The sequence below is a fragment of the Podarcis melisellensis genome (assembly GCF_964234715.1).
Source record: "Podarcis melisellensis genome assembly, chromosome: W".
Classification (NCBI taxonomy): Eukaryota; Metazoa; Chordata; class Lepidosauria; order Squamata; family Lacertidae; genus Podarcis; species Podarcis melisellensis.
This window is the reverse complement of record NC_138535.1, coordinates 5,459,403-5,472,832: the sequence shown is the minus strand read 5'-3', so window position 1 is coordinate 5,472,832 and position 13,430 is coordinate 5,459,403. Positions and strand designations below refer to the sequence as shown.

Below are 13,430 nucleotides of genomic sequence, written 5' to 3'. Positions count from 1 at the left end.
TTCGTTAGCCGGCCATCTTGGAATTCCAGTTTTATTTTATTTTTTATTTCATTTTCCCCCCTGCATTTCTTCCCCCCAAAATCAAATAAAAATTCAATATTTTCCTTTAATTTCATTTATTTGCCCTTCGTTCCTCCGTTTCCTCCGATCTCTCTCTCTCTTTTTGCAGATTTTAGGTGAATTAAAAAAGAAATGAATGCAAAAGGGAAAAAGGAGGGGGAGGAAAAAGGGAGGAGGGAGAAGGGAGGAAAAAAAGGAAATTTTTTCGGATGCAAAATGGCCTGGTTTGCATTTAAATTAATGGAGAAGGGGGATTTTTAATGAGATTTCTTTTGCAAAAAAAAGAGAATAAAATAGAAAAAAATCCCATTTGCATGGAAGAGAAAGGGGGATTTTTAATGAGATTTCTTTTGCAAAAAAAGGAGAAAAAAATAGAATAAAATCCCGTTTGCATGGAAGAGAAAGGGGGATTTTTAATGAGATTTCTTTTGCAAAAAAAGAGAATAAAATAGAATAAAATCCCGTTTGCATGGAAGAGAAAGGGGGATTTTTAATGAGATTTATTTTGCAAAAAAAGGAGAATAAAATAGAATAAAATCCCGTTTGCATGGAAGAGAAAGGGGGATTTTTAATGAGATTTCTTTTGCAAAAAAAGGAGAATAAAATAGAATAAAATCCCGTTTGCATGGAAGAGAAAGGGGGATTTTTAATGAGATTTCTTTTGCAAAAAAAGAGAATAAAATAGAAAAAAATCCCATTTGCATGGAAGAGAAAGGGGGATTTTTAATGAGATTTATTTTGCAAAAAAAGGAGAATAAAATAGAATAAAATCCCGTTTGCATGGAAGAGAAAGGGGGATTTTTAATGAGATTTCTTTTGCAAAAAAAAGAGAATAAAATAGAATAAAATCCCGTTTGCATGGAAGAGAAAGGAGGTTTTGCAAAGAATAAAATAGAATAAATTCCAAGCAAATCCTGTTTGCATTGAAGGGAAAAGAGATTCGGAAAGGCAATGATTTTGCACAAATAAAATAGAATTAAAATAGAATAAAATCGGTTTTTGCATGCAGAATTCGCCCCAGGGAGCACTGGGAAGGTTTGCAATAATTGCAATTAAAAAATAGGAATAATTGCAATTAAAAATAGGAATTAAAGGAAGGTTTTCAGGCTGCATTGGGAAGGACTGCAAGGGAAGAATCGAGATTAAAAAATAGGAATAATTGCAATTAAAAATAGGAATTAAAGGTTTTCAGGCTGCATTGGGAAGGATTGCAAGGGAAGAATCGAGATTAAAAAATAGGAATAATTGCAATTAAAAATAGGAATTAAAGGTTTTCAGGCTGCATTGGGAAGGATTGCAAGGGAAGAATTGAGATTAAAAAATAGGAATAATTGCAAGAAATGGGAGGATTTCAGGCTGCAAAGAAGGATTTGGGAAGGATTGCAAGAACTGGAATAAAAAGGGAAAAATAGGAGAAAAATCGAAAGAAAAGGGATTTTTGCAAGCCGTTTGCAAGCAATTGGAAGGACTGCAAGAATTGAAATTAAAAAAGGAGAAAAATAGAAATAAAAAGGGATTCTTGAGGTTTGCAAGCAATTGGAAGGACTGCAAGAATTGAAATTAAAAATGAGAAAAATGAGGAATAAAAGGGTTTTTCCCCAGTTTGCATGCATTTCGAAGGATCGCAAGAATTGAGGTTAAAAATAAGAAAAATGAGAAATAAAAGGGGGATGAAAAAGGAGAATAATTGCAAGAAAAGGCAGGGGCAGATTTGAGGCTCGAAAAGAGAAATAATGGAAAATAAAGAAATAAAAGGCCGGGTTGCAATTTGCATTTCTGCAAATTTCATCCCTGCAAATGGGATTTGAATGTTCTTTCCGGCCAAAAAAAAATGGGATTTTTTCATTTTATTTTGCCAAAAGCTTCCTTCTTGCAAATTGCATTTTCGTTTTAATTTTTTTTTTTTTGCCTCCCTCTTCAAAATGGGATTTTAATTCGGATTTTTTTGGCTTGAATTGGGATTTTTGCAAGGACCAAACCTCGAATTATAAAAAAATAATGCGATCGGGTTCTTCCTACTGCAAAGGTCATTTCTGCAAAAAAAAAAAAAGGCCATTTCTGCAGAAAAAAAGCTGTTTATTTCTGCAAAAAAAACCCCCACGAAACCTCCTTCTTGCAATATTTCTGCAAAAAACCTTGTTCTTGCAATCTGAATTTCTGCAAAAAAAAACCCTCGTTCTTCCCATTTTAATTCTGCAAAAAAACCTCTTTTCCCCCATGTTTATTTCTGCAAAAAACCCCTGCTTTTTACAATTCGCATTTTCACATTTCTCTTGCAATGTTGATTCCTGCCAAAAAACCAAAAGCTCCTTTTTTACAATGTTAATTTCTGCAAAAAAATATCTTTTTTTTGCACTCTTCTTTCCTGCAAAAAGAACCTCATTAGCAATGTTAATTTCTCCCCCCAAAACCAAACTTTCCTCCTACTGGAAAGCCAATTTCTGCAAAAAAAAAAACCACCCCAAAACCCTGTGATTTCTGCAAAAAATCACCTTTTTGCAATGTTATTTTCTGCAAAAAAAACACCACAAACCCTTCCTTCTTCTAATGTAATTTTCTGCCCAAAATTAATTCTGCAATATGAATTTCTGCAAAAAAGATCTATTTCTTGCAATGCAAGTTTCTGCAGAAAACTCCTTTTTGCAATGCTAATTTCTGCCAAAAATGTTCATTTCTGCCAAAAACAATCTCTCTCTAGCAATGTAATTTTCTGCAGAAAACTCCTTTTTGCAATGCTAATTTCTGCCAAAAATGTTCATTTCTGCCAAAAACAATCTCTCTCTAGCAATGTAATTTTCTGCAGAAAACTCCTTTTTGCAATGCTAATTTCTGCCAAAAAAATGTTCATTTCTGCCCAAAACAACAACACTCTCTCAAGCAATGATAATTTCTGCAATATATATATATATTTCTTGCCATGTGAATTTCTGCAAAAACCTCTTTCTGGCAATGCTAATTTCTGCAAAAAAAACCCCCTTAATTTCTGCAAAAAAAAAAAAAAAATCTATTTCTTACCATTCCTGCAAAAAACCTCTTTCTTGGAATGTTAATTTCTGCAAAAAAAAAACACCCTTAATTTCTGAAAAAAAACAAACCCACCTTCTTTTTGCAATGTTCATTTCTGCCCAAAATATATATATTTTCTTAATTTTTGCAGAAAAAAACAAGACTCTCTCTAGCAAGGTTCATTTCTGCCAAATATATATATATATTTCTTTAAGATTGCAAGAAATATCTATATTTTTGGCAGAAATGAACATTGCTAGAGAGAGTCTTGTTTTTTTCTACAAAAATTAAGATTGCAAGAAATATATTTTTTTTTTGCAATATATATATATATATATATATATATATATATATATATATATATATATATCTGCAAAAAAACACACACATCCTTTTGGCAATTTTCATGTCTTCAAAAGAAACTTTCTCTAGCAATGTTCATTTCTGCAAAAAGATCCATTTCTGCCCATCTGAATTCCTGCCAAAACCTCTTTTTTGCAATGTTCATTTCTGCAAAAAATAAAATAAAAATCAATTTCTTGCCATGTTCATTTCTGCCCAAACCTGCTAATTTCTGCCCAAAAAATCTCCTTTTTGCAATGCCAATTTCTGCCCAAACCTGCTAATTTCTGCCCCAAAAATCTCCTTTTTGCAATGCTAATTTCTGCCCAAACCTGCTAATTTCTGCCCAAAAAATCTCCTTTTTGCAATGCCAATTTCTGCCCAAACCTGCTAATTTCTGCCCAAAAAAATCTCCTTTTTGCAATGCTAATTTCTGCCCAAACCTGCTAATTTCTGCCCCAAAAATCTCCTTTTTGCAATGTCAATTTCTGCCCAAACCTGCTAATTTCTGCCCCAAAAATCTCCTTTTTGCAATGCCAATTTCTGCCCAAACCTGCTAATTTCTGCCCAAAAAATCTCCTTTTTGCAATGCCAATTTCTGCCCAAACCTGCTAATTTCTGCCCAAAAAATCTCCTTTTTGCAATGCCAATTTCTGCCCAAACCTGCTAATTTCTGCCCAAAAAATCTCCTTTTTGCAATGCTAATTTCTGCCCAAACCTGCTAATTTCTGCCCAAAAAATCTCCTTTTTGCAATGTCAATTTCTGCCCAAACCTGCTAATTTCTGCCCAAAAAATCTCCTTTTTGCAATGTCAATTTCTGCCCAAACCTGCTAATTTCTGCCCAAAAAATATCCTTTTTGCAATGCCAATTTCTGCCCAAACCTGCTAATTTCTGCCCAAAAAATCTCCTTTTTGCAATGCTAATTTCTGCCCAAACCTGCTAATTTCTGCCCAAAAAATCTCCTTTTTGCAATGCCAATTTCTGCCCGAACCTGCTAATTTCTGCCCAAAAAATCTCCTTTTTGCAATGTCAATTTCTGCCCAAACCTGCTAATTTCTGCCCAAAAAATCTCCTTTTTGCAATGCTAATTTCTGCCCAAACCTGCGAATTTCTGCCCCAAAAATCTCCTTTTTGCAATGCCAATTTCTGCCCAAACCTGCTAATTTCTGCCAAAAAATCTCCTTTTTGCAATGCTAATTTCTGCCCAAACCTGCTAATTTCTGCCAAAAAAATAAAAATCTCTTTTTTGCAATGTCAATTTCTGCCCAAACCTGCTAATTTCTGCAAAAAAAAATCTCTTTTTTGCAATGCTAATTTCTGCAAAAAAACCCAACCTCTTGCAATTCCGATTTCTGCCAAAAAAACCTCCTTTTTGCAATGTGAATTTCTGCAAAAAAATAAATAAAATCCATTTCTTACAATGTCAGTTTCTGCCCAAAAAACCTCCTTTTTGCAATGCTAATTTCTGCAAAAAAAAAAAACCTCTTGCAATTCCGATTTCTGCAAAAAAAACCTCCTTTTTGCAATGCTAATTTCTGCAAAAAAATAATAATCCATTTCTTACAATGTCAGTTTCTGCCAAAAAAACCTCCTTTTTGCAATGCTAATTTCTGCAAAAAAATAAATAAAATCCATTTCTTACAATGTCAGTTTCTGCCCCAAAAACCTCCTTTTTGCAATTCCGATTTCTGCCAAAAAAAACCCTCCTTTTTGCAATGCTAATTTCTGCTTTTTGCAATGCTAATTTCTGCAAAAAAACCTCCTTTTTGCAATGCTAATTTCTGCAAAAAAAAACAGCCACACACCCCACCTCTTGCAAATCCCCTTTTTTCCCCCCAAATCCCCCCAAAAATCAAATTATTCGCCCCAGAAAATTAACCGTTCGTTGGCGGTTCGTCTTCCTCCATCTGCGATTTTTCCCCTCTTTCCGGAAGCGAAAAAATGGCTTTTTTTCCTCATCCGGAAAAGGGCATTTTGCAAAAAATGGAGTTTTTTTGGCAGAAATAAATTGATGAAAAAATGCAGGAAATGGGGAAAAAGCGGGGGAAGGGGGGAGAGGAAAGGAAAAAAATATTAATTCATATTCCCTTTATTTTTCTTTCCTTTTTTCCGCCTTTTAATTCCTCTTTTTGGGGCTGAAAGGCAGGAAAATGGGAGAAAAATCAAATTAGCGGCCGCTAGAGGGCGCCAAATACAATGCGACCCAATGGCAATGGGAATTTCAATGGGAATTTCAAGGCAGCGAAAAGGAAATTAGAATGCAAATCAATAGGCAATTAATTCGAATTCAAATTCGAATTAACGGAGCCAAGGGGGGAGAATTGGGGGGGGCAGACCAGGGGGGAAACCCCACATTTTTTGGGGGGTGTTGCGTACACAGGAAAAAAGTGGGGCGCCCCATAGAAAAAGTGGGGCGCCCCATAGCGAGGCGTGGGGCGCCCCATAGAAAAAGAGGGGCAGGGAGGGGGTGCCCTAGAGTGGGGGGGCTTTTAAAAGAAGAGGGGGAGAGAAGAGATATGGGGCCCCCCCAATGGCTGTGGGTCGCCGAGGGGAAATTGGGGTCCCATGGGGGGAGTTAGGGGTCGCAGAGGGAAAGCTGGGGTGCCGTAGGGGGAGTTAGGGGTCGCCGAGGGAGATGTGGGGTGCCGTAGGGGGAGTTAGGGGTCGCGAAGGGGAGTTAGGGGTCGCCTAGGGAGATTGGGGGGGTCATAGGGAGAGTTAGGGGTCGCAGAGGGGAAATCTGGGTCCTATAGGGGGAGTTAGGGGTCGTGTAGAGAAAGTTGGGGTGCCATAAGGGGAGTTAGGGGTCGCCGAGGGAGATGTGGGGTGCCATAGGGAGAGTTAGGGGTCGCGAAGGGGAGTTAGGGGTCGCCTAGGGAGATTGGGGGTGTCATAGGGAGAGTTAGGGGTCGCCTAGGGGAAATCTGGGTCCTATAGGGGGAGTTAGGGGTCGCAGAGGGAAAGCTGGGGTTCCGTAGGGGGAGTTAGGGGTCGCCGAGGGAGATGTGGGGTGCCATAGGGAGAGTTAGGGGTCGCAAAGGGGAGTTAGGGGTCGCCTAGGGAGATTGGGGGGTGTCATAGGGAGAGTTAGGGGTCGCATAGGGAAAATCTGGGTCCTATAGGGGGAGTTAGGGGTCGCAGAGGGAAAGCTGGGGTTCCGTAGGGGGAGTTAGGGGTCGCCGAGGGAGATGTGGGGTGCCATACGGAGAGTTAGGGATCGCAAAGGGGAGTTAGGGGTCGCCTAGGGAGATTGGGGGTGTCATAGGGAGAGTTAGGGGTCGCATAGGGAAAATCTGGGTCCTATAGGGGGAGTTAGGGGTCGCAGAGGGAAAGCTGGGGTTCCGTAGGGGGAGTTAGGGGTCGCCGAGGGAGATGTGGGGTGCCATACGGAGAGTTAGGGATCGCAAAGGGGAGTTAGGGGTCGCCTAGGGAGATTGGGGGTGTCATAGGGAGAGTTAGGGGTCGCATAGGGGAAATCTGGGTCCTATAGGGGGAGTTAGGGGTCGCAGAGGGGAAGTTGGGGGCCATAGGGAGAGTTAGGGGTCGCAGAGGGAAAATCTGGGTCCTATAGGGGGAGTTAGGGGTCGCGTAGAGAAAGTTGGGGTGTCGAAAGAGGGGCAGAACTGTCCCCCTAAAGATAACAGGGAGCCCCATAGCGGAAGATAGGGGCACCCCCAAAATCGCTGGCGGCCCCATAGGGAGAGTTAGGGGCCACATAGGGTGAGTTAGGGGTCGCATAGGGAGATTTTGGGGTGTCAAAAGTGGGGCAGAACCGGAAGGGAGAGGGGAGACTGGGGTTCCCCATAGCGGGAGATAGGGGGCACCCCATAAATCGCTGGGGGTCCCATAGAGAAAGTTGGGGGTCCCATGGGGAGATTTGGGGTGCTATGGGGCAATTTGGGGTTCTATAGGGAAAGTTGGGGCCCCATAGGGAGATCTGAGGTGCTATAGGGAGAGTTAGGGGTCGCATAGGGAGATCTGGGGTGCTATAGGGAAAGTTAGGGGTCGCATAGGGAGATTTGAGGCGCTATAGGGAGATTTGAGGCGCTATAGGGAAAGTTAGGGGTCGCATAGGGAGATATAGGGTGCTATAGGGAACATTGGGGTCCCATAGGGAGATATGGGGTGCTATAGGGAGATCTGGGGTCGCATAGGGAGATCTGGGGTGTTATAGGGAAAATTGGGGTCGCATAGGGAGATTAGAGGTGCTATGGGGAAAGTTAGGGGTCGCATAGGGAGATATGGGGTGCTATAGGGAAAATTGGGGTGCCATAGGGAGATTTGAGGCGCTATAGGGAAAATTGGGGTCGCATAGGGAGATATGGGGTGCTATAGGGTGATTTGGGGTGCTATAGGGAGTTAGGGGTCGCATAGGGTGACTTGGGGGTCTCAAAAGAGGGGCAGCCCCCCAAAAGGGGGTGAGAGACTGGGGGAGGCTGCTATGGGGAGAAGCGGGGCGCCCCCTTTTTAAGGGAGAATTAGGAGAACCCCCCAAACCTGACCCATAGAAAGCAGCTATGGGGAGAATCTATGGGGTGCTGCTTCAAAGAAGGGGGAAACTTGGGGGTCGCCAGAATCAATGGGGAGGAGCCCAAAAAAAGAGTTAGGGGTCTGGAAGGGGGGTGGCGGAAAGAGGGGGGCAGGAAGCCGAGCGCCCCCAAACCAGCCCCATAGAAAGCATCTAGGGGCAGAATCGGGGTGCCGCTTCAGGTGTGGGGCAGTGAGGAACTTGGGGGTCGCCGGAATGTATGGGGAGGACCCCCAAAAAAGAGTTAGGGGTCTGGAAGGGGGGTGACAGAAAGAGGGGGGCTAGGAAGCCGAGCGACCCCAAACCAGCCCCATAGAAAGCATCTAGGGGCAGAATGGGGGTCCTACTTGGGGGGAGGAACTTGGGGGTCGCTGGCATGACTTGTGGGTCCCCCGAAAAGAGGGCGGAGTCTGCAAAGGGGAGCAGGAAGCCCAGCCCCCCAAAACCATCCCTTGCAAGCCTCTCCCCCCAAATCTGCCCCATAGAAGGCAGCTATGGGGAAAACCGGGGTGCCGCTGAAGGTGTGGGGCAGTGAGGCACTTGGGGGTCGGCGGAATGACCCCCCCAAAAAGAGGGAGGAGTCTGGAAAGGGGGCTGACAGGAAGAGGGGAGCCAGGAAGGGGAAACCCCCAATTCTGCCCCATAGAAAGCGTCTATGGGGTGCTGCTTGGAGGGAGGAGGCAGCGAGACACTTGGGGGTCGCCGGAATCCATGGGGCGCCCCCCCAAAAGAGGGCGGAGTCTGCAAAGGGCTCAGCAAGCCCCGCCCCCCAAAACCATCCCTTGCAAGCCTCTCTCCCCCCCAAATCTGCCCCATAGAAAGCATCTAGGGGCAGAATCGGGGTGCTACGTAGGGGGAGGAACTTGGGGGTCGCCGGAATGTATGGGGAGGACCCTGAAAAAAGAGTTAGGGGTCTGGAAGGGGGGGGTGACAGAAAGAGGGGGGCTAGGAAGCCGAGCGACCCCAAACCAGCCCCATAGAAGGCAGCTACGGGGAGAATGGGGGTGCCGCTGAAGGTGTGGGGCAGTGAGGCACTTGGGGGTCGCCGGAATGACCCCCCAAAAGAGGGAGGAGTCTGGAAAGGGGGTGACAGAAAAAGGGGGGCAGGAAGCCGAGCGACCCCAAACCTGCCCCATAGAAAGCATCTAGGGTCAGAATGGGGGTGCCGCTGAAGGTGTGGGGCAGTGAGGCACTTGGGGGTCGCTGGAATGACCCCCAAAAGAGGGCGGAGTCTGCAAAGGGGGGCAGGAAGCCCGGCCCCCCAAAACCATCCCTTGCAAGCCTCTCTCCCCCCAAATCTGCCCCATAGAAAGCATCTAGGGGCAGAATCGGGGTCCTACTTGGGGGGAAGGAACTTGGGGGTCGCCGGCATGACTTGTGGGTCCCCCGAAAAGAGGGCGGAGTCTGCCAAGGGGGGCAGGAAGCCCGGCCCCCCAAAACCATCCCTTGCAAGTCTCTCCCCCCAAATCTGCCCCATAGAAGGCAGCTATGGGGAGAATGGGGGTGCCGCTGAAGGTGTGGGGCAGTGAGGCCCTTGGGGGTGGCCGGAATGCCCCCCAAAAGAGGGCGGAGTCTGCAAAGAGGGGCAGGAAGCCCGGCCCCCCAAGCCAGCCCCATAGCAAGCCGCAGAGATGTGGGGGTGTCGTCTAAACAGTGGGGCGGGGCTTCTGGGGGGCGCGGGGCTGTGGGGCGGAGAAAGTGGGGCGGGCAAGGTGGGTCGGGCCTGACCTGCGTTTCCTCCTCTCCTCCTTTTCCTCCTTCTTCTCTCCCTCCTTTTTCTCCTTCCTCCTCTCCTTCCCCCGAGGTTGGGGGGCTGGGGGTCTCCTTCATGCTTGGGGGGCGGACTTGGGGGTCCGAGGGACGCGGCCTGCGCCTGGAGCGCGCGCACCCGCCGCCGAAAGGAGAGCCAGGGCGCCTGCGCGAAGCGGGAGCGCGCCCGGCGGAGGGAGGAAGGAAAGAAAGAAGGAGAAAAAGGAGAAAAAGAGAGAGAGAGAGAGAGAGAGAAAGCGCGACCCATAGATCGGGCCGGAAGCTGCCCTAGATGGACTTGGGGGGCTGCTGGAGGACCCATAGAAGGCCCCGTAGAGACCCCTAGAGGTCGCCCTACAGGACCCATAGAAGCCCCATAGATCGGCCGGGGAAGCTGCCCTAGAGGGGCGGCTGGCGGGCAGCTAGAGGACCCATAGAGGACCCATAGAAGCCCCATAGATCGGCCGAGGAAGCTGCCCTAGAGGGGCGGCTGGCGGGCTGCTGGATGACCCATAGAGGACCCATAGAAGCCCCATAGATCGGCCGGGGAAGCTGCCCTAGATGGGCGCCTGGGGGGCTGCTGGAAGACCCATAGAAGGACGCCTAGAGGTCGCTCTACGGGACCCATAGAAGCCCCATAGATCGGCCGGGGAAGCTGCCCTAGAGGGGCGCCTGGGGGGCTGCGGGAGGACCCATAGAAGGACCCCTAGAGGTCGCTCTACGGGACCCATAGAAGCCCCATAGATCGGCCGGGGAAGCTGCCCTAGAGGGGCGGCTGGCGGGCAGCTAGAGGACCCATAGAAGCCCCATAGATCGGCCGGGGAAGCTGCCCTAGACAGGCGCCTGGGGGGCTGCTGGAGGACCCATAGAAGGACCCCTAGAGGTCGCTCTACGGGACCCATAGAAGCCCCATAGATCGGCCGGGGAAGCTGCCCTAGAGGGGCGGCTGGGGGGCAGCTGGAGGACCCATAGAAGCCCCATAGATCGGCCGGGGAAGCTGCCCTAGACGGGCGCCTGGGGGGCTGCTGGAAGACCCATAGAAGGACCCCTGAAGGACCCCTAGAGGTCGCTCAACAGGACCCATAGAAGCCCCATAGATCGGCCGGGGAAGCTGCCCTAGATGACCCATAGCAGCTCCCTAGATGAGCCATGGAAGCCCCATAGAACTGCCCCTAGATGAGCCATAGAAATCCCCCTAGATCAGCCCTGGAAGCTGCCCTAGATGGACTTTGGGGTCCTATAGAAGCTGCCCTAGATGACCCATAGCAGCTCCCTAGATAAGCCATGGAAGCCCCATAAAACCGCCCCTAGATGACCCATAGAAATCCCCCTAGATCAGCCCTGGAAGCTGCCCTAGATGGACTTTGGGGTCCTATAGAAGCTGCCCTAGATGACCCATAGAAGCCCCCCTAGATGACCCATAGCAGCTCCCTAGATGAGCCATGGAAGCCCCATAGAACTGCCCCTAGATGACCCATAGAAATCCCCCTAGATCAGCCCTGGAAGCTGCCCTAGATGGACTTTGGGGTCCTATAGAAGCTGCCCTAGATGACCCATAGAAGCCCCCCTAGATGACCCATAGCAGCTCCCTAGATGAGCCATGGAAGCCCCATAGAACTGCCCCTAGATGACCCATAGCAGCTCCCTAGATGAGCCTTGCAAGCCCCATAGAACTGCCCCGAGATGACCCATAGAAATCCCCATAGATGAGCCTTAGAAGCCCCCCTAGATGACCCATAGATGAGCCTTGGATGCTGCCCTAGATTGACTTTGGGGGGCTGCTGGAGGACCCATAGAAGGACCCCTATAGGTCGCTCTACAGGACCCATATAAGCCCCATAGATCGGCCGGGGAAGCTGCCCTAGAGGGGCGCCTGGGGGGCTGCTGGAGGACCCATAGAAGGACCCCTAGAGGTCGTTCTACGGGACCCATAGAAGCCCCATAGATCGGCCGGGGAAGCTGCCCTAGATGACCCATAGCAGCTCCCTAGATGAGCCATGGAAGCCCCATAGAACTGCCCCTAGATGACCCATAGAAATCCCCATAGATCAGCCCTGGAAGCTGCCCTAGATGACCCATAGATCAGCCGGGGAAGCTGCCTTAGATGGGCGCCTGGGGGGCTGCGGGAGGACCCATAGAAGGACCCCTAGAGGTCGCTCTACAGGACCCATAGAAGCCCCATAGATCGGCCCTGAAAGCTGCCCTACATGACCCATAGATGAGCCTTGGAAGCTGCCCTAGATGGGCGCCTGGGGGGCTGCGGGAGGACCCATAGAGGACCCATAGATCGGCCGGGGAAGCTGCCCTAGAGGGGCGCCTGGGGGGCTGCGGGTGGACCCATAGAGGACCCCTAGAGGTCGCTCTACAGGACCCATAGAAGCCCCTTAGATGGGCCGGGGAAGCTGCCCTAGATAGGGCCTGGGGGGCTGCTGGTGGACCCATAGAATTCCCCCTAGATGAGGCTTGGAAGCTGCCCTAGATGACCCATAGAAGCCCCCTAGAAGAGCCCTAGATGACCCATAGAACTCCCCCTAGAAGCCCCATAGAACTCCCCCTAGATGACCCATAGAACTCTCCCTAGATGAGCCCTAGATGAGTCTGGGAAGCTGCCCTAGAGGGGCGCCTGGGGGACTGCTGGAGGACCCATAGAAGGACCCCTAGAGGTCGTTCTACAGGACCCATAGAAGCCCCATAGATCGGCCGGGGAAGCTGCCCTAGATAACCCATAGAAGTCTCCCTAGATGACCCATAGCAGCTCCCTTGATAACCCATAGAAATCCCCATAGATCAGCCCTGGAAGCTGCCCTAGATGGACTTTGGGGTCCTATAGAAGCTGCCCTAGATGACCCATAGCAGCTCCCTAGATGAGCCATGGAAGCCCCATAGAACTGCCCCTAGATGACCCATAGAAATCCCCATTGATCAACCCTGGAAGCCCCCCTAGATGACCCATAGATGAGCCTTGGAAGCTGCCCTAGATGGACTTTGGGGGGCTGCTGGAGGACCCATAGAATTCCCCCTAGATGACCCATGGCAGCTCCCTAGATGAGCTATGGAAGCCCCATAGAACTGCCCCTAGATGACCCATAGAAATCCCCATAGGGCAGCCCTGGAAGCTGCCCTAGATGGACTTTGGGGTCCTGCTGGATGACTGATAGAACTCCCCCCAAATGCCCCATAGAAGTCCCCCTAGATGAGGCTTAGAAGCTGCCCTAGATGACCCCCTAGAGGACCCATAGATGGACTTTAACCTGGACACAAACCCCTAAGGCCTGACCCCTAACTCTTACCTCTAACCCCCAACCCAACTCTAAGGCCTGACCCCTAACAAACCCCTGACCCCCAATGCCTGACCCCTAACCCTGACCCCTACTTCTAACCCCCAACCCTAAGGCCTGACCTCTAACCCAAACCCCTAACCCCCTATGCCTGACCTCTAACCCTGACCCCCAAGCATAAGGCCTGACCTCTAACCTGGACACAAAGCCCTAAGGCCTGACCCCTAACTCTGACCCCTAACCCCCTATGCCTGACCTCTAACCCTGACCCCCAAGCATAAGGCCTGACCTCTAACCTGGACACAAAGCCCTAAGGCCTGACCCCTAACTCTTACCTCTAACCCCCAACCCAACTCTAAGGCCTGACCCCTAACAAACCCCTGACCCCCAATGCCTGACCCCTAACCCCTCACAAACCCCTAACGCCTGACCCCTGACCTCTAACCCTAACCTCTAACCATAAGG

At 48.8% G+C, this 13,430-nt stretch overlaps 1 protein-coding gene across 1 annotated transcript in view; it reads right to left on the bottom strand.

Annotated features, from left to right (window-relative positions):
• The window catches only part of LOC309361260 (zinc finger protein 618-like), a gene marked incomplete at its 3' end in the record, with an annotated part of 48,801 nt that extends 38,985 nt beyond the window's left edge, over positions 1–9,816 (bottom strand). Inside the window, exon 1 of the mRNA XM_081896168.1 lies at positions 9,667–9,816. Within this exon, the coding sequence (XP_081752294.1) occupies positions 9,667–9,768 (102 nt within the window). The 5' untranslated portion in view covers positions 9,769–9,816. The remainder of the gene's footprint in view (positions 1–9,666) is intronic.
• Positions 9,817–13,430: the final 3,614 nt, after the last annotated feature.